The sequence below is a fragment of the Anarhichas minor genome, unplaced genomic scaffold, assembly GCF_050575085.1.
Source record: "Anarhichas minor isolate MPS153535 unplaced genomic scaffold, ASM5057508v1 ptg000082l, whole genome shotgun sequence".
In the NCBI taxonomy this organism is placed as follows: domain Eukaryota; kingdom Metazoa; phylum Chordata; class Actinopteri; order Perciformes; family Anarhichadidae; genus Anarhichas; species Anarhichas minor.
In genome coordinates, this window is record NW_027466528.1 from 419,034 (window position 1) to 445,220 (window position 26,187).

Below are 26,187 nucleotides of genomic sequence, written 5' to 3' on the forward strand. Positions count from 1 at the left end.
TAAAACTGCAGGGCTCGGGTGGCAAAGAGCTAGGCAACAATATTTCTTGAACACAGCTTCATTCCCCCTCGTGATCTCTCTGCGCGCCCCTCCATCTCACACCGGCGTGACTGAGACAGACGCGGACAGAAACGCGCTCCTCCTCCGGTGTGAAGTCACCGCAGGCCGAGGCCGGTGGATTTATGTCTTCCTCCTGAACTCTTCAATCGAGACTGTGGCTGCAGAGGAGCAGGAGCAGGAGCAGGAGGAGCAGGAGGAGGAGGAGGAGGAGGAGGAGGAGGAGGAGGAAGTCCTGTTCAGCAGTCAAGTTGATCCAGAATTTGATTTCCCTCTCTGGCTGCAGCTAATAGCGCACAGCTTCTTCACGCGACGCCTGGATGCAGTCGCAATCATCTGGACGCTCTGACCGAACCAGAGCAGTCACGTGACACCTCCACCTCCGCAAATAAATGTAAAACAAATCAAACAGACTCAGTTTAGAGTCAGAGCCGCCGGGAGCTGTCCGAGGTGCTGACAGGCAGGAGCGCCATCTTGCTCGCCAATGCGCCCAAATAGAATTTATGTAGCGCGTTTTTGCGCTCTCTGTCTGCAGGAGGGAGGGGGGGGGGGGGTGAGAGGCTGATAGGCTACTGTGCTGCCTGAACATGTTCAGCTGACTGAAACATACAGTGCATAATCGGACAGTGGTGTGTGTGTGTGTGGGGGGGGGGGAGACACTTTCTATTTCTATTTGTCTGGTGCATCTTCACCTACAAAGTAAATATTCCTGTCATGACTTGTGTGTTATTGTACTTCTGGAGGCAGAGCCTGCGGCTGTCTCTTCCTCGGCCTCTGTTCGATAAGATGAGACTCCCATGAACAGACTGCTGTAACAGCAGAGGCAAGGCACACAGCGGGACTTGGCTCTCCGGACTATCCCCACTGTAATCCTACTGTTCATACATGTTGGATGAGGCCCCCTCCCCCACCCGGCAACATTCATCCTCTCCCAATCCCCCCTCCTCTCCTGCCTCCCTCATCCTCTCTTACCATCAGATCCCTGGCAGCAGAGGGAGTCAACTTTCCCCTCGTGCATGTTGCCGCTTACAACGGTTGTGACAGAAATGTCACAGACTGAGCTACTAAAAAAAAGTAGAGAAAGATCCGTCCAAGCACAATTGTCTTTGTCTGTTTCCCCGTCAGTCTCCCTGTGCACGCTGCTCTTCGTTGCATGGACGAATAGTTATGCAATGTATCATTTATAATTAATAGACATTTATATTCTCAGAGACTTTCAGTGCTCTGTTTGAAGGAGCTTCTCTTAAAGCCAAGATCACATAGAGACGTGGCTAAAAGTAAGCAATTGTGAGAAAACATCATCTCTGCAATAGTTCATTTAAGAATGCTCCCTCTACTGTTTTGTCAACACAATCAGCTGACTGTGCACTCCATAACCAATATGATCACCCAACATTACCCTAATGTGATGAAGGGTAATCCACGAGCAGTTACAGGTCTCAACAAGCACGTAAGCGTCATTTTATTGTTGTACTGTAGATGGTTGAGTGAATAATATTTTGAAATAAAATATGTTTCCCAACATTTGGGCTGAAAAAGGCCTTACAGTAACAGAATATCAATTCCTATTTGATCAGCGCTGCCTATGATCAGACTTCACCAGCAGTGACTGACTGACAGCTGCGTTAGAGTCCTCGGCTCTGATTGGTTGGTTTTCATCCGGCGTGGTGGAAACTTGCAGAGATCATTAGGAGCACTAAGAGGAGGAACCTGATTTATTCACAGATGATCTGTTTCATTTTCTGCTGTCAGGATATTGTGACTCTTAAAGCAATCTGTTTTTATTATTATAGTCCCAACTGTAGCTTCAAATGAAGTTCTTTAGTAAATGTACTGAGTTACTTTCTACCACTGGTCTTGAAAACAAGTCTAGATTTTGAAGTTGTTCTGAGAGTCTACTGACATTTAGAAGTGGTCTTAAGACGTCTAAATTCTGACCTGGTTCTGAACATGTCAGTCAGAAGGAATCCTGGATGGAAGTCCAGATCCTAACAAAAGTGGGTCCAGACCAACTGACACATTCTGAAAGTCCATTTGACATCGAGTTTGTATTTGATCCTTTAAAAAAAGTCACAACTCTTCTTTTTACTTTTAGTTTTCAGTTTCAGTGTCAGCAGGACAAAACCTACAATGTCTCCTCACCAGAGCAGCTCCAGAGTCAGACCCAGCTTCAGGTCCGGTCCAGTGCTGTCCTCAGGAGTCCTGGTCCCGGTCACGTCCATCCAGGTCTGAGGGTCCGGTCGAGGTCTCTGCGATCACATAAAACAAGAAATCATTTCAACACGTTGACAGTTTTTCACACATGTGGACAGACTTTCCTTTCAGAAGATAATCTCCATCTTTAGACTTTGGATTTTCTTCTATTTTCCCGGATTAGAAGTAAAAATGTAGAATCTGAGTTCAGATCCACTTTGCTCTGAAGTCTCCTACACTCATAGCTCATAACAGGATTCATATCATTCCCAAATCTGCATAAAACTATAATGTTCCTACGTTCACATATTCAGATTGTTCCCTGAATGTGTCACAATCAGAACTGACCTCTGAACTTTGTTATGAATTCATCTTCACCACATGGAGGTGTTTCCATTTGCTGACAATCTTTATCATTTAGAGTCAGAGGGACGTTTCTAGCCAATAGAGACGGAGGACTGAACCATTAGTGACCGGGACATAATTGAGGTCTTTTTTTGTTTGTGTGAGTTACTAAATGTGATTCTTCTCTCATCTTCCTGCAGAGACAGTGAAAGCAGAGGAACGAGGAGAGAGGGTGATGTATGGCTTCTCATCCCGGTCTCTGATTCCCTTCCAGACGCATTTACTTTCTAATGGAGTCTCAGTGTGACGAAGAAGAAGTCAGAGAGGACGAGGACGGCGGATGGACACAGTTTATATTTCACATAACGGTTCCTATTTTTGGACGTTGGATTCCTCTGACAGGAATATTCCTCCTAAATCTTTTCACTCCTCCTCCTCCTCCTCCTCCTCCTCCTCCTCCTCCTCCTCCTCTTCTTTCACCATCTCGTCATGTTCCGCTCTCTGATACATTCATGTCTTCCGTTTCCCTGGAAACAGAAAGCAGGGGACCAGATGGATTTCCAGGGTGAGACGGCAGCAGAGGGGTTTGTGCTTTCTAGTCGCTTCACAACTTCCATCCGAAGTGAAGAGCATCAGGTGAACTATCACTGCACCTTTATATTTGTATCTGCCAGCTCAGTTCAAGCACAAAGCTAATTACACCTGCTCACAGAGCAGCATGGTGCTGGATGCTTTCTGCATATCAGAGGAGCATAACTGGAATTACACTGAAGGGATTTAAGAGGAGACGGGTGATGCAAAAACACTGTTGTTTCAATTTAGAGATTTTGGTCCATTTTTCTTCTATAACACGTCTTCTTTCAGACTAGTGGACATAAAACATTTATTTTATTACTTTGTCTGTTTGCGTCTGTAAATTTCTCCTAAATTCAACAAAAGTTACCATTACATAATGCCTCATTTACATATTCAAACATAACATTTCACAAAACTGAAATACAAAAAAATACTTAATGTCAGTAATCAACTGGGGAAGTTTGATGGCACATATATTAGTTTGTTTTTTTATCCTGTTGAACTCGGGTGTCTCCCCTTAAACAGCCGTCCGGCTCCATCCTCACCACACATTTCAGAGCTGTCCCCTGGGGGCCATGAGGGAGGAAAACAGGGGCCCGGAGCCGGCTTTAAGCTCAGCTTTAGCCTCGGTCACTCTGCACCGAGCAGCTGCTCCTCTCTGGTTTCACTGTGAGGCTTGTAAAGAGTCTGGATGTTTAGTTTACTGAGAGCATTTTACGATCGCTTGGCTCCATGAAAAGCTGTCAGAACAGTTCAAACTGTTAACAATCTGAAAACAATGCAGAGTTTCCCTGAGGAGCTGAAATAGTTGATTTTCAGCAAATAGAGAGAAATTTAAGAAAAAATCCTTGCCTAACTTAAGTTAGATGATTTCTCTGTTTCAGTGTGTTTTTATGCTGAAATGGGTCCAAGCATCCACGTCCTGTAGCAGCGGTTCAACCTCGTTGACTTGTGACTCTCTTCACATGAAGCAGGAGAGGTTTACTCATGACTCCTCATCACGTGTTCTTACTGATGAAGACGAGTGAGAGCAGTTTAACAAAGGGTGAATTGGGCAACGAACACGGCGTCGTCTTCTTCTGAGCCGATAACTCTCCCAAAAACAGCAGCATGGATGTTACACTTTACTGCAGGAATGTGAGCCACTGACTCGAGCAACAAGATGAAGCCGGGTTCACGCTGGTTTGATTCAGTGGTAAAACATCTGCAGAGGAGAAGAAGCTGAGATTGGTTTAGAATCCGTCCTCCTGTGTGAGCGAAGGCTGTGAGTGCATCTGTGCTGAAGTTACCTCTGAGTCCTGCAGGCAGAGACGACGTCCTCGAGGAAAAACACAAAGTGATGAAGTCGCAGAAACAACCGGGGACCCAGAGCTGCTGTGGGCTGCACACTCTGATCACGTCTCAGCCTGTCACCGGGAATCCAACCACAGCTTCACTTTGTTGCTTCTGGAAACAGCAGATTGCTCCTTTGTTGAATTGTAGTGATAGAACTCATTGTGCTTGTGTAGACACTGAGCCCTGCTGGCTGACACACAGGCTGTTTCAATAAAACATGAACCAAAGGAAGGAAGTGCTGGGGAATTTGCATGTTTTTGCCAATTTACTACAAATGTGCTCAATATTACTGTGAACCATGTTCACATATATTGTGAAATGTTTCCTCACTTTACAGGCAGCCACTGACTTCCATTCATTTCTACACATTTAAAAATCAAGCAGCAAAGTGTGAAATGAAAACTTCCTGGAGGGGAAGCTTCATCTGTGACGTCATCCTGCACTGCACAAACTGACTTTTTATTGTGTGGGATTAGATGATGTAATCTGACCATCCAGGGTTTATTAATCCATATATATATAGATATATCTATATCTATATATAGATATGTATATAAAGGGTTTAGTCTCTCCAGCTCCCTCTGACTTTAATTGTTTCCATAATAAAGGTTTTTGAGGGAAACATCAGATCATGAAAACACAAATCTTTCTAATAAATGAAGAAAGTTGTTTGTGGTCCTTTTGTTGTTCAGTCTACAATGAACATTTATTTAAACCAGATGTTAAATCAGAAAATTAATCAAATATAAAGCTTGAGTTTAATCTGTGATCCGTCTTCACTGTTTACATGTTGAAAAAAATCTCATCAATCCGATCGGCTGCAGCGTCCAATCACATGACTGATGAACAATGAGGGGGCGTGTCGGCCGTTAAAACACTTCCTGGAAGTCTGTTCTCGTGGTTCCTCGCTCATGGCTCCTCAGAGATCCCTCCTCCCTCCTCGATCCTCGCTCCTCAGAGCAGAAATAAGAGCTTTGGGACGGCCGTCAATATGGCGGCGCAGAACAACTTCCGGTTCGAGCGAGGAGCGAGGAAATGATCCTCGCTTGAACCGGAAGTTGTTGAGTCCGTGTGGGTTTCGTTCTGTCCCACCGTCAAATCTCTGAGTGTTTAAGGGTTCTCTCGAACGGGTTTGAGGAAGTGGGAACGTGGCTGGAGGGAGAGGCAGAATGTGACATTTATAAAGACTTGAAATAGAGAGCTGAGAGCAATTCATCGTGAGTGGGACCCGAAGGCAAGTGCCAAATTTCATGGCAATCCCTCCGATAAGTGTTGAGATATTTCAGTCTGGATCAAAGTGACCAAGAGACAGACATGTCCATCACTAGAGCCATGCTGCTAGACTTTGTTTTTAAAATTATGATTGTTTCATTTAGATAGAAGTCGATATAAATAGACATAAACAGTACATGGACGGACACAAAAGTATAAACCAGAGGCTCTGATTGGTCTATTTGGTATCTCTGGTGTCTCCAGTGACTCAGGCTTTGGTGTTTTGAGCCATTGACTTGACAGCTAACCTTGAGAGAGAGATCCTTTATTGAAATGACGACTGCTGGCTAGAGGAAGAACTATTCATGAAATAGCAGCACTAATGCATTCGGGAATGACTTGCTGAAATGTCGCCAGTGCAGACTGCTAATAAACTCTGTATGCAACAGCCATTATGAATCATTTTCAAGCACCGTGCCAAGGCTGGCCTGAGAATGACTCCGCCAGGGAGAGAGCGAGACAGGTGCAAGGCCACTGGTGGCTGCATCCTTCCCGTATATAAGAGAGGGTCAGAGGGGGAGGGTCAGCTGTACTGCTCCAGGAAACCTTGGATCTGGTGAGTAGCACTGGACAGGATATGGTCAAAAGGGGGGAAATGGTTGCTGGGATGGATCTGGTGGTAATGATTTCCAATATTTTTCATTTTCCCTTTCGCTTTCATGATGTTAGTTTGTCAAAGTTGTAAACAGCCTGTGGACAAGTTTTAATTTCTGTCTTTTTCTCTTCAGAACTTGTAGAGTGAGAGCAGAGTGGTGTTGTTTGATCTATGGAGTGTCTGTATGAACTCCCCAATGAGAAACAAAAAACATTCATCTTGATAAGAAAGTTCTTGAAGTGCAAATGATGTGAAATTGGAGCGAACGAGAAAAAAGAGGAATGATGAAAGAAGCGTGGAAACACAGCAACACTCACCAGCTGCTTTCACATTCTGCTTCATCCCGCTTCATCCTGCTTCATCCTGCTTCATTCTGCTTCATCCTGCTTCATCCTGCTTCATTCCGCTTCATCCTGCTTCATTCTGCTTCATCCTGCTTCATCCTGCTTTCACATTCTGCTTCATCCTGCTTCATCCTGCTTCATTCTGCTTCATCCTGCTTCATTCTGCTTCATCCTGCTTCATCCCGCTTCATTCTGCTTCATCCCGCTTCATCCCGCTTCATTCCGCTTCATTCCGCTTCATTCCGCTTCATCCTGCTTCATCCTGCTTCATCCCGCTTCATCCCGCTTCATTCCACTTCATTCCGCTTCATCCCGCTTCATTCTGCTTCATCCTGCTTCATCCTGCTTCATCCTGCTTCATTCTGCTTCATCCCGCTTCGTCCCGCTTCATTCCGCTTCATTCTGCTTCATCCTGCTTCATCCTGCTTCATTCTGCTTCATCCTGCTTCATTCTGCTTCATCCCGCTTCATCCCGCTTCATTCCGCTTCATTCTGCTTCATCCCGCTTCATCCCGCTTCATTCCGCTTCATTCCGCTTCATCCTGCTTCATTCTGCTTCATCCTGCTTCATTCCGCTTCATTCCGCTTCATCCTGCTTCATCCTGCTTCATTCTGCTTCATCCTGCTTCATTCCGCTTCATTCCGCTTCATTCCGCTTCATTCTGCTTCATTCTGCTTCATTCCGCTTCATTCCGCTTCATCCTGCTTCATCCTGCTTCATCCTGCTTCATTCTGCTTCATCCTGCTTCATTCTGCTTCATTCCGCTTCATCCTGCTTCATCCTGCTTCATTCTGCTTCATCCTGCTTCATTCTGCTTCATCCTGCTTCATTCTGCTTCATTCCGCTTCATCCTGCTTCATCCTGCTTCATTCTGCTTCATCCTGCTTCATTCCGCTTCATTCCGCTTCATTCTGCTTCATTCTGCTTCATTCTGCTTCATTCTGCACACTGTTTGCACAACTAATTCACTACAGCCCTAACCTGCAGTCCCTCGAGATTATCCCCCATTACTGTCCGACGCTCACATACCGATGAATGACGTGTCCTCTGACATTATCACTGACAGACGTTATTAAGATGGGGAACCAAAATATCCACGACCTCCCCCTGCATGAATAACCCAGCTCTGGCTGATCACTTAACCAGGTAATTGAGGTCGTATTGATTTAGAGCGGGGCAACGTTTGATTCAGCCTCTGAGTCTGCCAGGAAATTAAAGAAAAGAACAACAGATGCTTGTTAGAGATTCAGTGATGAAGTAAATCACCAGCAAATAACTTCCTGTCAGTCACCGCAGTGTGATCAAGCCAGAGTGGAAAAACTGAAGTGGAAAGATACTCCATAACAAACCGCAGGGAAAGAAAAATAAGTACTTACATTGAAGAACAGTAGGGTTTATTTATGCCTGGTTTTAAATTATTTAAGATCAGCTAAAAAAAACGAAGGAGAAAGGAGTCGAGTAAAGTCAGTTTTATTCATGCAGCCCAAAATTTACAAATTTGTCTCAGAGGCTTCCTCTACTCCAACCTTTGACCCTCATTCAGATAAAGGAAAATACATAATACATAAACAAAGGAAAGAAAAAGGGACTGAAGTTAAAGTTAAACTAGACGGCTGCTGGCTTTAGCTTCTTATTCAACGAGAGTGGCATCAGTTTTCTCGTCTGACTCTCCACCTCTGGTTCTGAAATGTGTTAGAGCTGCATTCTCTCTAGTGTCCACCAGGGGGCGACTCCTCTGGTTGTATAGAAGTCTATGAGAAAATGACTCTACTTCTCTCTTGATTTATTACTTCAGTAAACATTGTATGTTTATGGTTTATGGTCTCAATCTCTAGTTTCAAGTCTTCTTCAATACAGCATGATGTTCATTTAGTACATTATGGTCCATTTAGAGTCAAACAGACCATAAAGCAGGGGATGCTTTAGGGCGGGGCTACACAGTGATTGACAGGTCTCTATCACAGTGTTTTTACTTCATGAAAGTTAATTATGACAATTTAGTCACCTAAAAATGTCTTATTCAGCGTTCAGTTGTACTTAGCTCCGCCCTCTGTCACTTCTGGTTCCAAACAATTTTTTTAAATGTTTATGTTACCTTTGGGATGTAAAATGTTATTATCTAAAGCAACCAACATAATAGAGTAAAACCAGACATTTAGTGTCAGAGAAATCCCTATCAGTCATTAACAAATGAAGTAAATGTACTGTTTTTGTTCAGTCGGCCTTTGATTTAACTGTTGAACTGTTTGCTCTTCTCCTGATCTGCAGCTCAGGAAACACCTGAACAACATGGACGACGATGTTCGGCCGCAGGTGAAGAAGGTGGCGGTGGCCATGGGCGCTTCCCTCACCGAGCAGGACATCGACCGCATGCCACGGGAGATGAGAATGCAGGGTGACACACTGTGTGTGTGTGTGTGTGTGTGTGTGTGTGTGTGTGTGTGTGTGTGTGTGTGTGTGTGTGAGAGAATCATGTCCATGATGTCATCCTGCTGTGACTGTCCACAGGAAACTTCAACTCCAGCAGGTTTCTGGAGTACATGAGGCAGTTCAAGACCTCTGAGCAGAGAGGCCATCAAGAAGAAAAGAAGAAAAAGTACATTTGTTGGGGACTATTATTATATATTTTTTATTATGTATATGAATTATGATTATACCTTTGTCTTTTCAGTCATAACTCACTTTGTTTCTGCTTGTTTACATTGACATGACTGAATAAAATTACTACTAAAAGGAGGAATTAAATATATATTTGATACACAAAATCAAATATATATATTGTTTTTTTAATATGAAAAATATGGAATTATGTGGGCCTTTAATGTCTGTTTCTACCAGATGAGTACTTGTTCCAGCTGACCACGTTCCCCTTTAACGGATACATTCTGTGGACCGTTCCGACTGCAGCAGCATCAGCTCCTCTCTGATGACGAGGCGGAGGCCACGATGCAGGCGGTCGACACCGATGGAGACGGACGCATCGACTACAGAGGGAAGGAGGAGCTTTATTTTATTTTTTGCATTTTACACTGTGTGGTGCACTGACTGGTAGTCACCACCGAGGGTCAGCAGTTAGTAACGCTTCATGTCTGAGGGGGAAAAGCTCACTCACACATTACGTTTAGTAAAGGAAATAAAAGGTAAATAAAAACATCTTTTAAAGCTACTTTCACAGCTAATGAGTTGTAAAATACAGCTTCATTAAGTCTCTAATTCTCCTGGCTCTATGTTTCTCCCTCTTCAACCTCTCAGAGTTCTCAGACATGGTGAAGATGGAGAAGAAACCAAAGAAGTAAGGTCACGAGGTCAATCCGTGCTTACTGTAAAACTTCTTTAGGGCCAACAGAAGTCAAACAACGACCCAATAAATGAACTATTTAAACATATCCCTACTGATTATTAGTCATTAAAATGAATGCGTGGGCTTGTGTCTGAGTGGAGGCCATGACCCCGGCTGTATGCACTGATGGAGAAGCACCAGCTACAGAGATCTGGACCTTTTTCATATCTCACTCTGGTGCACTGACCGGGTTCCACCACTATGAGTCAGCAGTCAGTAACTCTTCATGTCTGAGGGACAGCAGCTCTCTCCCTTCAGCTTCTCAATCATTTACTTTCTATACAATGAATAAAAGTGCAGATATGGAAGCTGCTTTCTGTGCTATGTTTATTTATTCAAACCTTGTTTTAAAAAGGCTGCGATCACAGATCAGAGCTCAGCGTGATGCAAATGCCCTTCGATCATTACGTGAGCACATGCTGCGGTTAAAGAAGTCCATGTTGTCCCGGAGGAGTAAGAGCCCACATTGATCATCACAGAGGGGCAAGACACCAAATCTACTTCTCTAAAACAAACTAAGAAACATAAAACCTTCATCGTGGAACAAAACACATCAAGTGGAAGTTGATGCAGCATCCACACCTTCAGCATCAGGAACCGTTTGTTTTTCACCTAAAAGACGTGAAACTTAGAAAAATGGGATCCACATCGTGCAATAAATCCAAAAGCATCTATTTATATCTCAGTGACAGAAAGGCCTCATGTTGCAGGCCTGTGGCTGCACACTACCAACTACAGTATGTAATTGTAACCTCCTGCTGCCAGACGTCTTGGCATCGCTGCAGAGCCTGACTCATGCACTCCCTGAAGCAGCAGCCCCCCCGACCACACCACGCACATCTGGCTGTGTGCGTCTGCCTCCACGCCTCAGAGCCCTCGGACACGGAGAAGATGGAGAAGAAACCCAAGAGGTCACGAGGTCACTCTGTGCTTCAGAGTGTTACTACGGAGAGAGAGCGTGTGATCTACCCTCAGAGGGATCTCCTCTCTCTGTGGATCTTTATCAGTTTGCGAAATGAAAATGAATAAAAAGGTAAATTGTTAAAACGACAGTCAGCCACTGATTAACCCTCAATCTGAGTGTTTGCCTGTTAAATTATAAAGGTGGTGTTAGCACACAGCTGGCGCCTGAATACACATGCTGAGAACGACGGTCTCAACCTTTTTATCAAGGTCTGACTTCCTGTTTCCTGTTGTGACCAAGAGAGTTTCAGGTCCTAGATTTCTAATAATTTCTTTGCAAGTTTCCTGGAAAGAGTTACCAGACCTACCAAAAAAAATGAAAGAATCACAAACCAGCTGATAGAATCACAGTTTAGTTTATAGAGATTATAAAAAGGTCAAAATCAAAATTTGCACTATAAAGTTATCCCCTTCCCGGTTTGCACTTTGTTAGAATACGATCCCACGCTTCAGTTGACCGTCTGGATGTGTGTTGATTCCACAAACAGTAAATGTTAAATACAAATGTTCCCTGATCTGCAGCTTGTCTTTGGTTTCTTTTCCATCTCAGACCTACAGCGTGTCGTCGTTGCCGTTATCACAATAACATCTGATATTACTGCTGAGGATGTGATGCGAGTCCAGTTGGAGGTTGAGTAGCAACAATAAATCTGGAGGCGCTTTGGCACATCGGTGCCCCGGCTCAGAGGAGTCCAGGTGCAGATTCCACCAGACGGGTCCTTGGAAACCGCCACAAAATCCACAACAGAGTAAAATGCCAAACGACTTCCCGGTTTGTGTCGTTGTGGAAACGTCCAGAATCACCTCAGAAATGTCCACCTCAGCAGCAACCAAACTACTGAGTCACATTTATCCTTCTAAACGTTTTATCGTCACATTGTGGAACCTTGTGGACAGAAAGTAGACTTGTGTGCTTTAAGAAGTCACAAAAGAAATAAATTAAGTCCCTTTAACCAAATACACTTTCAGGTTCAAATGCACACACACACACACACACACACACACACACACACACACACACACACACACACACACACACACACACACACACACACACACACACACACACACACACACACACACACACACACACACACACACACACACACACACACACACACACACACACACGATATTTTAAGAAAAAAACAACTCAATTGCAGTCTTGTCAACGCGCTGTATCACACGGTAACAAGGCAGGACTTGGACTCACACGGACCGATCGTGTGATACGTGATTTGTCTGGGTGAAGGGCGGCTTTTGTTTCAATCGCCATTTAAAAGGTTGTCTACACGACATTCGGAGCATTAGTGAAGCAGCAAAGAACTATTATCTATGTGAGGCTACAGAGGAGGGATGAGGATGAAGTGTTTTTATCAGAGCTTCTCTGTGATTCGTTTAAATAGCCGCGAGCATCATTATGAGGTCATCGTAGTTAACGCTAATATCAACCTTTCATCGATCTACTGGCATCAAAACAGGAAGTGGTAAAGCCAAGAGCGACATTAGCGAATGTTTGCAGTATTATGAACCGTCTGTGGTCACGTTAACCGAAGGATTGCTGTATTACCGTTTCTCTCCATGTTGTTCACACTAAATGGAGACTTCTGAACTATGAGCTCAACTATTTAGTTTTCACTCAAATAGAAATGGTAAATCCACCAGCACTGAAATCTGAAGGATCGGCACTTTAAATGTGTTGCAGCTTTGTAACGACACTTTGAAACGAAGTCCTTTCAATGTTTTACAGAACCGTGTCGACCTCAGTGTCTAAAAGGTCATTAAAAAAGAAAATGTAGAAGCGTTAAATAAAAATCAAGAAAGCAACCCGTAACCTCATTGCTTTGACACGTTCTCTGAACAGGTTAAAACAATAACAACTTAAACTGCTGACACTTCTCACTTCTTTCCCAAAACATGTTTCCATTCCCCAACTCTCTGCATCTCTTAGATTCCTCCTCAATGAGAGGAACTAAGACACAAGTGATAAGATGAGTGAGCTAACTCAAACAAAGGGAGAACGCCCTCCTCAGCAGTATTGCGGCACTGCACTCACAAACAGAACAGAGCCGGAGTGTGTAACTCAATAGGAACAGTTTAAAAAGAGCTGATCTCACTTTTAAACTAACCGTATCAAATAAACTCGTGTTCATCTCATTTTGATGCCACTTCCAGCGATGGTGGCTTTGACCGGAATGACATGCTCACAAATGCTAACATGCTAATGCTAGCGCACAACTTTTGTTTCCCGCTAACGTTAGCTTATTAGCACTAAACGAAGTAGCAGAGGCTGGTCATTAAATATTCAACATAATTAAAGTTTGGACCCGACGAGGCAGGATTAAAATAATCTGGATATTACCAACGTTTTGTGCCAAATTAAATGAAGATCAATTCAATAGTTTTATTATTTCAGCTTGAATCAAAGTGGACGATGAAGCATCAAAATCTTTTTAATCACATCGAGTGTTGTTTTGACCTATTTTGATCCACAAAAAGAGATTTAAATGTTTCGTAACAAATACTAAAAAAATGTAAATAAAAAGTAAGTCTCCATGCTGAACAATAACCGCAGCCGTCAATAAAAAATACTCCTCGTTTGCTTCATAAGAAGGAAACTTCTGCTACTTTTTCTTCTTGCTTTGCTCAGTTCAGAGTCTTGAACGAGTCGTTTTGAGGAACAAAAGGGTCATCCCTCTTTGGACTTCCTGTCTGCTGGTAAGTCGCGTGCAGACAGGACGACGTGGTTATCCGGTCGACCTGGATTCAGCCGTGCATGTAGAGTCGTATGAGGCCCGCCTGGTGCAGCTGCTGCCACAGAGTCATCTCCATACGCAGGTCGTGGTTGATGAAGAAGCCCACTGGGTGGTAGTTGCTGTCGTAGTAGTGGTCCGAGTAGTTCCTGTAGTCCGGGGTCATGAACCCGTACGCGCTCACCTTCATGAACACGAGAAACAAGAGCTGCAGTCAGTATTAAACAAATCCTGTCATGTGAGAGATCTAATCTTTTAATGACCTTTAGATCGTGTTTGAACAGCTTCTTTTTATTCCCCACACACAGGTAGAGAAACTGTTAAGACTCTGATCTGCGGTCTAACTAATGAATCATACATTCTGGCACGACAGAACAACTTTAATGTTCCCCGAGTTCCTGGCAGCACCAAGTCAAGGCTGCACAAGTTCAGAGGATGCGTGCCTCCACAAGGCCGGCTGCTCGCCTCCAAAACATTCTCAGGCTATCAGGCGAGTGCAGGCTTGTCCCACAGTGAATGAACGGCTGACATGGAGCAGTAAAGTGCAACACAGTAATGATGCATTCCAACCTGGTCGCAGGTGTGCAGCGCCGCCAGCAGCATCACGGCACCTGTCGACGGACGGTAAATGTTCTTATATTTGGTTTTCAGAGCGCTGGAACGAAGGAATCTGAAACAGAAAAAGTCAAACAACCCGACATTATTACATGTGCAGCGTCGGGGGTTAAAAGTTGCATGAATGTGTGGGGGAACGTCCCCCTCTGCAGCTCACTCTGGTTTCAGCCTCCCGCTTCTCTTTTAATCTCATTTCCAGCTGTTTGAAACGTGAGCCCGGCCTTTCATTCGGTCCACCTGCTCTAGCGGATCATTTGGCTCACCTGTTTCTGAGGTAACGGATGAAGTCGGGGTGGTACATCTTCAGCTTCTCCGCTGACACGTCCTCTCCAAAGTACCTGGATGGACTGTGGGATAAAATATATGACATGAAGAGTAAAGGAAAGAAAAACAGTGTGAATGTTTACTGTACATATTCCTTTCTCTAGACGGCCACAAGGGCTGCAACACTTGACCGGGTGTGACTATGGAAGTGGTAGAGATGGCACGGTGAGGTTTGAAGTCTTCCGTTGGTGAAGCAACAGCGCTAAGCGCTGACTTACTGCCTTACGCAGGAAAGCTGCTCCGTTTAGCCCAGAGAGAGCAAGACACCCGTCTCCTCAAACACATTTCAGAACAATCCATCCAATAGTTGATGAGACTTTTCACTCTAAACCACAAAAGATCAGCCTCACTGTGGCGCTAGAGGGAAAAGTCAGTTGATCACCAAAGTCAGCAGGGTTCATCCTCTGGGGATCATGAATGCCCTTTCAAAATGTTAACGGCAATCTGAGCAATATTTGTTGAGATATTTCAGTCTGGACTAAAGTGATGGCCGACATTGACATCCCTAGAGCGAAGACGCTAGCGTGGCTGAAATGCTTGTGCGGCGTTTGCTTTGCTGAACATATAAAGAAGAACAATAAAGAGCATCATCATCATCATCATCATCATCATGACAGCCGGTAGGCGTGGCTTACTCTTTGGCCCGCTCAGGTCCTCTCTCCACTTGACTGTGTGTCGCTGCAGCCTTCATCAGCAGGTAATCGCGGTCGTGATCCGGCAGAAAAACGTATCGCGTTTCCTGTTGGAGAGCAGCAGATGTGGTAGAATAACCGTACGATGTAAATCATGTAAAGTGGTACTTCGAACCCAGCTTGTATTAACATGTTTGAAAGATAAACAGGAGAACATGATGAGAGGATAACAGGGTTCTGTATTAGTTCAGTCACCAGATCTGACGGTGAAATGTGGTGTGAGGTTTGGGACTAGATATAAAAGTCATATGTTCAAAATAAACTTCCGTCTTTACAGGAAACAACGCAGTTAGGTTTAGGAGAAGATCGTGTTTTGGGTTAAAATAACTAGAGCAGAAGAGTTACTGAAGTACAGACGTTATGTGACGAATAATCAACGTCTCCTGGATCAAAGACTGCTTTTTGTTTGACCCAGGCTCCTCCATACTTCAGTCTTTGTACCTCCTGATCACCATTACATACTAATTAACTTTGTGGGATATCTCACTGGGTCCTCACTTTAGACTGAGGGGGTCCTCTGTAGCCGGCGCCGGCGTAGCTCCTCATGGAGTTCATCAGCGTGTTGGTGGAGAAGGTGTAGTGGGTGGTCCGAGACCCCACGTCCTGCTCAAAGCCCTTAATGATCGCCCCGTTGGTCCTGAAGATACACAAGTGTCCACAAACACAGATGAAAACACACAAACACAACAACATCCTGGTATTCTGTCCTGTAAATCTTCCTTTAATCACACACACACACACACACACACACACTAAACGTGCCAGTACGAGAGCCATCTGAACATATGAAATCGACTTCACTTGACAAATTCTTTGGGGATTCTGGCGCTCACTTTCATGTCATTAAGATTGTCTTATTCTCAAACATTCTGCAGCATCACAGCACTAAACATACTTTCCATGTCGGCAGGAAACAACCGACACAAACACAGAAACAAAAAGTGAAAGCAAACAACAGCATTAAAGGTCCCATCATCACACATGAGCTTTCACCTCCATATCACCATCTAATAATCCGCTGCTCTCATGAATCTGAGGGATTTATACAGTATAGACATAATGTAACGCATTGTTAAAAGGTTCCCTCTCTTTGACCGATCTGATTGGGTATCGACGTTACTCAACTATTGCTCGAGACATTTGTACATGTTTGTAGAGTGGGGATGTTAAAAGCTGCTTAGAGCACAAAAACATGCGGCTTCAGAAACCAACAAAAGCACAAGAGATTTGACTGGAAGCTCTTGACAGCGTCTACCTGAAGACGTAGTGGTGACCGTCGATCTCCTTCCCTTTCTTTGAATCCTTCAGGATGCCACCGTTCCCCACCGCAGCACAGCGGATGCACTCAGACTTATTGCTGCGATCCGTCCAGTCGTCCAACAACCGCCAGCTAGACGAAGAGTTGAGGACGGACAGAGTTTCCACCAACGCTGACAGACAGACAAACAAATCACAGCATTAATCTGGATGAGGTTTATTCAACACAGCTTTTCAAAAACAATCCTTGAATCACGAGGAAAAGATTTAGCTGCTGAACCGCTGATTATTTTTGTGCCTTTAATTGCATCCGCCCACAGATTCACTTCTTTGTGATTGGTCTGAAAGAAAAGAGCCCCGAGGCGACACATGAAGCTGCAATTATCTCAACAGTGACGAGGCCCACATGTCCTCAATCAAATACCCACAATGCTTTGCTTCTGTCTGGGTACATTTGGAATGTAATCAGAGAGCAGATTATCAGCTTTAGACGACCGCTGGTCTCTACAAGACAAGTCCATTTGGTTCATTCTTTTGTTTTTCACATTGTGATGTCGTGTTCTTGTATGAACCCCAGGAAGAGGAGTTTCTACTGATAATGGAGATTGCAGGATAATAAAAAATTGGAATTAAAATTTAAGTTTTTTGGTAATTTGATAAACTGCAAATTAAAAATATAAAATAAAACACAATAACATTTAAAAAAAATGTATGAAGGAAAAAAACAATATAAAATAACATTTTAATAAATAAAAAAGTTTAATAAAATATGAAAAAAAAAAATAAAAAAAAATGTAGAAAAACCAAAAACTCACTCTTGTAATCGATCACCTCCCAGCCATGTGCTCCTGGGTACTGGCTCAGGCGCTGGTGCTGTTCAGGAGTGACGTGTTCGGCCCACTGCAGGACCGGAATGTGTTCCAGGAACCGGCCACCAAATGCCGTCTTTGTGACCCGACGTCTGATATCGTCTGGGCATTCCTGGGGGAGGCAGGTGACACATGGCCGCGTTATCAAACCACATACAGAGAGCACTTTCTCCACGCTCTACATAGGACTTAGCAGCAAAAAACAGTTGTGTCCCACATGATCTTTGCAAAGCCAGCATCATTAGTTCCACTTGGCAGGTTGCACAACCTCAATATTAACCTCCAGGCTCTCACTGGAGCTAATTATCCAGGACTTACACGGCTGCAGAAAAACAAACGCTCACAACAAGAGCTTTCAACCACTGAGAGACATGTTCATTATGAAATTTACATGCACACATTTTGCTGACGCATTAAATATGAAACCACATGAGGGCAAAACAAGTGCAAACAGGAAAAGGTTCCACAAGTGCAAACATGGCAACGCACACATGGGAAGACCTTATCTCGTCAATTGTGTTCTCTGTGGAATCGATTATCAAATCAGCCTGTGTGCTCTCTCCTCTTAAGTAACGGCTCAAAACCTAAACGGCAGCTTAACCGAGTTTACTGGAGAACAGCGTGTGCATGGCAGGAAACAGACTGGGATTCACCATGTTGATGCGTTGTTTTGTTAAACTCTTAAAGAGGCCTGCGACCGCGCCCACAAGGTTCAAAGACTGAGGCAGATTTGAGTTTCATCCGGTGGGTTTTCTTCCTCGGTGGACCATCTGACAGATGGACAAAGAAATGTGGCGTTGACGACACATTCAGGGTGGGAGCGGGAGAAAACAAGAGCCAAGCCGAAGGAGGCGTGGCTGTGTTTCCTATCAGGCGTTTACTGCAAACACAGACCCACCCAGTGTGGCAGCCGCCCTATGACAGCATCTCCAGCCCCATGATGAAAACCAGAAGCGTGCGACCATCTGAAGCACTGATGCTCCACATGTGTGGTACTCAACATCATGTGACACAGATCACAAGTTTACAAGGTAGAAATTATAACTCTCAACATCAAACAATGAGGAATATTTACATGTTCTCAAAACTCCAGTGCGGTATTTTTGCCATTAATTGGAGGATAAGATAAAAATCAACAATTAACTGATCCAACCAGCCTGATGGGAGGTCGAGAGACACCCAGTCACATCCATAACCAGTGTAGCCTTACAATCACACAACAAGCCTTAAAATGAACCCATCAGAACATTAGAAATGTTGGTGAATCAATTTGTCTCATTTAGCGGCTGGCTAGCTAGCTAGTTAGCTTTTTAATCTGACACAGGAACTGGACTGAAAGAAACATGTTTAATTTCCTACAAATAATGAATCAAATATGGAATAAAAAGGTGCTGTAATCACATAAACATAATTGTTAGAGGTCTGCACCAATGAAATCCAAACAAGTAACCAACCGTTAGTGGCGGGATGTCTTCACTCATGTAAGTGTCTCCGATGAACGGAGGTTCTGTTGGCCCGTCTGCCTGGACGAGCTGCAGTATTGGGGGGCCTTTGGTCCTGGTTCCCTCCGCTTCATCGGTCCTAGAACTGGACTTGGAGACATCCGGGGCGTTGTTCTCTGCTGGTTTGTGTTGAGCGGCCGTGGATGTTTGAGTCTTTGCGGTGGAGGCCGGAGGGGGACGGGTCCACTGGTCCCTGCTGGTCTCTCTGTCAAGAGGCTCCTCAGAGTCTCGTGAGCTGCTGTGGAAGACAGAACGAGATTTGGCGGTGAGCCCCCACACACACACACACTTCCTCTCTCTCACAACGTGTTGTCATGCGTTGTGTGCACGTTCTTAAAAAGGAATAGTTCAACATTTTGGGAGAATATCCAAATTTATACATTTTGTGCAATAAAACGTTTTCCTTATTTTTCAATATCGTCGCTGATATTACTCTCAATACCAAGCACAATATTACACAATATTACCTTCATATTTTAGTTTTTAATCTAATGTTAGTTACATTTATTTTTACGATATTTACCTCGGTCGTATTGCTGTCGTATTTCACACCGTCGTCAGTATAACTTCTTATACACTTAATACTCCATTGTTCATTTATCTTCACTTTTTTACTCTATTGTTGTTTTTCCTATTGTTGTAATCTTTGATCGATCTCTGTCAGAGATTATTAAAGTTCTATCTAACCACATCTTATCTTATTTGTGTTCTTGACTCGGGTTAGATAAGAATAATACACTTCATTTGTAAAGCTCCTTTAGTGCAAGAAATGCAGCACGAGGTTTTACAATAAAGTAAGATAGATGTAGACTTAACAGTTGAAAAGTAAACTTTGACGTCCTGTTCACAGTTCATATTTGCTACCTCGTCTTCTGAGTCCAGAAGCAAACACAGACCCTCCCAATTTATCACATCACACAAATCCACGACCGGTCTTTACACGGAAATAACAGTCTCAGAACGTCAGGGTGTAACCTCACCGCAGGTCTTATCAGAGTCCAGTACAAACAGAGATACTGACAACAATAACACAAAAGAAGTTTAAAAGATTAGGATTGGTACCCATGTTTACAACGAGCACACCTATAAATCAGTACATCAGGAATATAATAAAAAATCAAGTAAAATAAAACGTTTTAAAAGAAGCGCAAAAAAGACTTTCAGCCCTTTTACAGTTTGTTAAAAGCTGAAGTGAAGAGATAAGTATTTAAAAAATATAAATGTCAGCAGCTAGTTAGCTTAGCTTAGCATAGGCACTGGAAACAGTGGGGAACAGCTAGCCTGGCTCTGTCAGAGGTTTCCAGCTGCTCCAGATCTCACGGCTCCTCAACCCTGTGTATCTTCTTTGTTTACAGCTTTACAGGTGCTGGTTGAGGGATTAGCTTTGAGCAGTTTAGCCATTTCCCCAACGTTTCCTGCCTTTATGCTAAGCTAAGCTACGGACAGATGTGTGGTATCTATCTGACTAAGGAAGCAAAAATTCATATTTCCCTGAATATCTAACTATTGCTTCAAATGTGTTATTGTAGATTATTGTATTTTAATTGACACATAAAAATAACAGATTTATTTTACTGTTAAACTATTGACAGGGCGTGTCTGTGGCTAAAAACCACAAGGGGTAAATGGAAACATGAGTTTCATTTTGCAATTTGGAAAAACCAACCCTTTAATTAAGTTAATAACTTTCCACACAATAACACGTTAATCACATGTGAGGATCTGAGGTTTACTTTGAAAAGTACGCTGATTTACGACTCCCACTGCATAACATATTGCAGACATGAAGAAGAGGGAGGAGGCTGCATTTCGTCTGAGATATTTAATGTTTGTGTGCTCAACTAACTCGAGGTTCACTTACTAGCTTTTAGACTAATCTTTCCCTCAGCAGGGGGGAGCTGTCAGTAGGTATGAACCTTATGGGGGAGGGAGTTGAGGAAGGCAGCGAGATGCAGCTGAAAGTTCCAGAAAAAGCCAGTAAGTGGACCTTGATTTAAGATTTTATTGTTGTAACCTTATCTTTATCCCATTATTGACCTTTTATAGTCGTCCTGACGCACCAGATGCTGCTGCTGTCACCCTCATAAAAGATGCCAACGAGGCACAAATGCAATAAAGTGGCTGAATTGTAAATGGAGCTTGTTAACGTTGAACAAAGATCAAAGGTTGACCTGCAGACGGGACAGGAAGTCAGGAAAACGTCACCTTAAAAGGATGTGATGAGAGGAAGTTACATTAAATGTTTGACTTACTTTTTCATTTACTAAAATAATATGTATATCTATTAAATGATTGAATAAGACATTATGTTTGGAGTGATGCAGGGTAAAATATTTAATTTGACTCTTTTGGGATTTATTTATTGTGATGAAAAATGAATTGTATTGAAGATTAAAAATAATAGAAAAATGTATCTTTATTTCCATTTTTAATATGTTTTCCCACTAAACAATGATTTCACTGTTCTTTTGTCCCGTGACTATTTAATACATATTCTAATACTAAAATTTAAAACAGTGTCCTGAATATAGTTATATAGTAATAGATTAGTTTTATAAACTTTATGTTTATTTAAATATTCACACTTTGAAAATATTGCATCTCAGTAAAATTATGGCAAAACAAATTTAAAAAAAATTTATTTTATTTTCTAAATGTAAAAGAATCCTGCGTGCAGTAAAAACGTGGAGGTCTGCTCCATCAAAAGCAGCTTCAGAAGGGAAGTGAGGAGGACACTTAAATTAGAGAACAGCTTTTAAAATGAGAGACCTGCCGGCTCCTCGAGCCCCAAACCGACCATTCAGTGTCTGAAACGGACCTTTGACAAACAGCCATCGGACCTTTGACAAACAGCCATCGGACCTTTGACAAACAGCCAAGCTTTTCCATTTCTGTCCTCTGAACTTAACGCGTTGTATCTGGAGCTGCTGGCTCTTAAAGCTGGAGCGCTGCCCGATACAACAAAGCTTACGCTTCACATACGCGTGGAAGAAACCACCTCCAGGAAAACAACTCCGGGGGCTTTTTTTCATGACTGTGTGGCTCCTTTGTTAAAACCACAATGACACAACTAGAGAGGGAATAAGTGCTGCCTACAGACAAGTACATCGTACCACTCATGATCTAGATCAGAGGTATTCAATTAAAGTTCAGCGAGGTCCAGTTAGAGAGAATGTCCTCATCCAAAGGTCGATTACTGATTTAGTCCCATGTATAGTGAACAACAGTTGTATTAACGTCTGTATGAGTCAACATCTGACTGTCAAAGCAAGTAAAGAAAGTTCAGTTGAACTGGATTAATTATAAATAATATACTCTAATAATAAATAAATCTTCTTATTTCAAGTAACATGTAGGCTGGATAAAACATACAATACATATCAGTAAGCGTTGGAAGAATGTGACTTACTTTAGAAAAATGAATGTAACTGAATTGTGTTTGTGCTGCAGCTTTAGATTCAGTTCATTCAGGTGTGAAGTGGTGAATCAAAGAAGCCACGATATCCATATTATTCTCATCTTCTAATAAGGGGCTTTATCTGTGGTTATTAAACAGATTGTTTCAGCTCTATTCTCTCTGTTAACATTGTTGAACAGTGAATTCATGAGTCAGGATTCTGATCATTTTGGGCTTTTAGATCGTTTATGTTTTGTACCTTCATGTCAGATGTGAGTGGGTACGTTTGCTCAAAAGAGTTGTCTTTGTCTCGTAGTGACGCTTCACATTACCGCTTCTAAACTCACTCCATTGTCTCTGAACATACAGCATGAGACATACTGGTTTTGAACTGCCTATAGGAAGAATGAAGATATAAAAGTCTGTCCATTCTTGGTTTAAGACTCTTATCTCTCTGGTCTCCCTGATCTCTCTTATCTCTCTTATCTCTCTTATCTCTCTTATCTCTCTTTCCACATTTCTCTTCTTAGAGAACATCATGTGAAATAACTTCTCTGACTCACGTACTTCTCTGACTGTTGTGTGTGTGTGTGTGTGTGTTATAGGAATACACATATATGATTCACAACACATGTAAGTGGCCTGTGTGTTTCCTGGACCTCTGAACGAGTTCCGTAAAGGCTGGAACAGCTGTGAGCGTGAATCTCTGGTCGTTTCCATAACAGATTGTTTTTAGTGTTGTTTTTATTCTGAGCTCTTCTCACCGGCTTTAAGTGGGCAGGGTTCAGTTGGGATTTGTGTTAACTTTAACTGTTGCTTATTTAGCCAGGATTTTTAAATGATTTGTTTTGCAGCTTTAAGGTTATGTATTTTGTAGGAGGTGCAACCCTTTGTTATAATGAATCACTTTGCACTATGGGAAGTGTAGAATCCAGTGTTTTTGCAACTTTCCTCAAACTAGGGGCTAAAAGTCGGCCTCTGGCCTCTCTGCATTCATTTTGACTTTCTGATTTCATCCAAGTCTCTCTTCACCTGCAGTGTCTCCTCTGATAACCTTACATTGTATTTTATCATCACGTACAGGTTGGTACGGCTGTCCCTCCGCTCACCTCTCGTTCGTTCCCTGTATGAAGCCCTGGAGATGTTTGAAGGGCACCATGGACCACGACAGAGGACTCTCCAGGCTCACGCACAGCATGTAGACGCACAGCAGGGAGCCGACGGCCACCACGCCGACCACCAGCCTCCTATGGAGCGCCATCCCCGTCAAGGAGCGAGCGACCGTCGCCGCCAGGCCGTGTGTGCTTGCCCCGCTCTCAGGAACATGAGGAGGCAGAGGACGGAGGCTGAGGGGAAAGAAGAGGACGCTGTCCCGGCGAGGGACAGTTTTGTTTTGGTCAGCCAGGCGAGCGGAAAGCGAGGGGTGTCAGTGATGGTGGGGATTTAATTAGCCCACAATAGGTTCTGGGCTCCACTCTGAGCTTCTCTCAGCACAACTACAGCAGGAGAGGGAGACAGGAAGAGAGACAGAGAGCTGGAACGAGGGCAAAGACTTCATCTTTCAGCGTCAACAGAGTCCCAAATAATCCCTTTTTAATGAAACCTTTTCTCATGCCCCTGAACACAAAGTGCACGGTCACACGCTTCATATCTTGTTGTGTGCTGCTCTTATTCATCTCCTCTCTGCACTGAAGGTACAGAAGAGGGAACACTGTGGCTACACACAACAGAAAGTACAAGATTAACACTGAGAGGAGCTGCACAGGAAGCATTTCTTCGCTGTTCCTAAACTGACAGAAGGGGAAAAAACATGACAGTTAGCTGCAGCTGATGAGTGACTACAAATACAGGAAGCCAGTTGTGGTCACAGCATTACATTTACATTACATTACATTACAGTCATTTAGCAGACGCTTTTATCCAAAGCGACTTACAATTCAGAGTCTATCACATTTTTCTATACCGTAGGCACAGCTACGGGAGCAATTTTGGGGTTAAGTGTCTTGCTCAAGGACACATCGACATGCGACTTGCAGAGCCAGAGCCAGAGCCGGGGTTCGAACCACCGACCCTCTGATTGAAAGACGGCCCTGCTATCCACTTAGCTACAGCAATGAGTCTCGCATACAGTCTGAGCACCAGCCCGCTCCTCTTCTCACCTCTTGGTGAGGGTAACAAACGCGGCCCGAGGCCAGGCTCGTAAATCTGCTCTCTGGACTTTCAGTGAATTTTGAGGAGAAATCTAAAGACAGCAATAAAAGAAAAACACCTAAATGTGTATTTGATCTCAGAGGAGCCGTGTTGAGGGAACTAAACAGCTCAAATCTGACTCAAAGTCAAGTCTTTGTGCTGCTTTTCTTAAACCCATCAATCCTCCCAAGTAGACGCTTGATAACGGGGTGAATCAGGAGAATAATAACGGCACTGACCACAATGCGAGTGATGCCGTTTCCCCCCCGGCCCATGTGAGTAGGTGCTCCTCCTGACTGAGGCTGAAACGGGGGAATGGAAAGAATGTGTTGCAGCGATCCAGTGATAAACTCAGATCTCTGATGAGAGACACAACAGGGAAACTCTGGAGGAAGATATCTTTCCAATCAAAGAGACTTTAACTAAACAGTTAAAGTAAAGATGTCTACTTTAAATAAATGTCATAGAAGTGATTAAATAGTCTCTAATGTGGCTGACAAAGAGTCAGAGAGACTAAAATAAGAGGGGAAAGAGACCACACATGCATCAGACTGTGACAAACCATGACTCAATCTCCTCCTTTTAGTCAGAGGACTCTACTCGCTCTCCTCTCGTCTAACAGACAGTAAGCTCTTCAGAATAGAAGGTAAAGTAAAGAAGGAAAGCTCGTCCTCTCACCCGTAGAGTCTTCTGTGTGCTGTGGTCTCAGTCCGTCCTTCACAACCGCTACAATGAAGACAATGAAGACTTCCTCTAAGTTGGTGAGCTCTGCTGCTCATCTAGTGTGGAGCGGCTGCACTGCCAGCCTCTGCACTGTATGGGCGGGACCATTGTGAAATGAGCAACAGCTGCTGGCAATTGGACAACCCCCTCAACTCCACTGCATGAGGGAGGGGGAGAGAGAGAGGGAGAGAGAGAGAGAGGGAGGGAGGGAGAGAAGCCCACTCCAGGTTGCAATAAAGTCATGAGCAGCTCTGAGGATGTCTACTATGCTCACAATGTGTGGAGACCCTGAATCACACACACACACACACACACACACACACACACACACACACACACACACACACACACACACACACACACACACACACACACACACACACACACACACACACACACACACACACACACACACACACACACACACGAATGTAAAAGGTCAGGTGACGAGCAGGAACATGCAGACCGACACTTCCTCCACACAGCTGGCTCAGCTTTTTTAAAACCTCTTCCGTCACGGGAGCCGTTCGCTCCATCCAGCCCTCGGTCAGCTGGGCCCTCCCAGCCAAGTGGGAGTCAATGGTCGGCGTGCCTCTCCGGGTTCTGGTTTCCTGTGAAAAGAAGGGAAATTAGGCTGAAAGGAGAGACACGTTTTCAGTACGCACCACCGGTTGCTTTGGCAGTCCGGAGGAAGTGAGCTAGCTGCAGGGTGAAAGAAAAAAAGAGAAGAAGAAGAAGAAAGTGGGTCAGCTCTGGACATTATTCCAGATGTATAGGCTGAAACATCCCCGAGGTGGTTTTAACTTCCATAAAGGCAGCTCGTATTGTGCCAAAACATCAATTA

At 43.7% G+C, this 26,187-nt stretch overlaps 2 protein-coding genes across 6 annotated transcripts; one reads left to right on the top strand and one right to left on the bottom strand.

Moving 5' to 3' along the window:
- Positions 1-2,187: 2,187 nt before the first annotated feature.
- On the top strand, positions 2,188-10,096 carry LOC142938298 (parvalbumin-like EF-hand-containing protein). Its single transcript, XM_076081586.1, is given in 6 exon segments — positions 2,188-2,283; positions 8,987-9,113; positions 9,227-9,289; positions 9,557-9,638; positions 9,640-9,708; positions 9,969-10,096. Coding segments are annotated over 6 exon segments (483 nt in total). The 3' UTR covers positions 10,015-10,096.
- A 1,261-nt stretch (positions 10,097-11,357) lies between these two features.
- Positions 11,358-26,186, bottom strand: st6galnac (ST6 (alpha-N-acetyl-neuraminyl-2,3-beta-galactosyl-1,3)-N-acetylgalactosaminide alpha-2,6-sialyltransferase). 5 transcript variants are annotated; one of them, XM_076081573.1, is made up of 11 exons: positions 25,299-26,186; positions 24,860-24,922; positions 23,540-23,776; positions 18,986-19,271; positions 17,478-17,643; positions 16,661-16,835; positions 15,904-16,042; positions 15,349-15,452; positions 14,653-14,736; positions 14,345-14,444; positions 11,358-13,958 (listed from the first exon to the last, which is right to left on the bottom strand). In XM_076081573.1, the coding sequence occupies exons 1-11, from the start codon at positions 25,397-25,399 to the stop codon at positions 13,788-13,790; spliced, it is 1,626 nt and encodes a 541-aa protein (XP_075937688.1). In that variant the 5' UTR covers positions 25,400-26,186; the 3' UTR covers positions 11,358-13,787. The 5 variants fall into 5 exon arrangements, with proteins under 5 accessions (XP_075937688.1, XP_075937690.1, XP_075937689.1 ...); XM_076081575.1 differs by lacking the exon at positions 24,860-24,922 and having other exon boundaries at positions 25,299-26,179; XM_076081574.1 differs by lacking the exon at positions 24,860-24,922 and having other exon boundaries at positions 23,540-23,797; positions 25,299-26,166.
- Position 26,187: the final 1 nt, after the last annotated feature.

Coding starts and splice junctions, on each gene's coding strand:
- st6galnac (XM_076081573.1), bottom strand. CDS start 25,399: ATGAGCAGCAGAGCTCACCAACTTAGAGGAAGTCTTCATTGTCTTCAT. Junction 16,043..16,660: donor GGTCACCACTACGTCTTCAG/GTAGACGCTGTC, acceptor GTGTATCTTCAG/GACCAACGGGGCGATCATTA. Junction 13,959..14,344: donor CGCTGCACACCTGCGACCAG/GTTGGAATGCAT, acceptor GTGTTCATGAAG/GTGAGCGCGTACGGGTTCAT.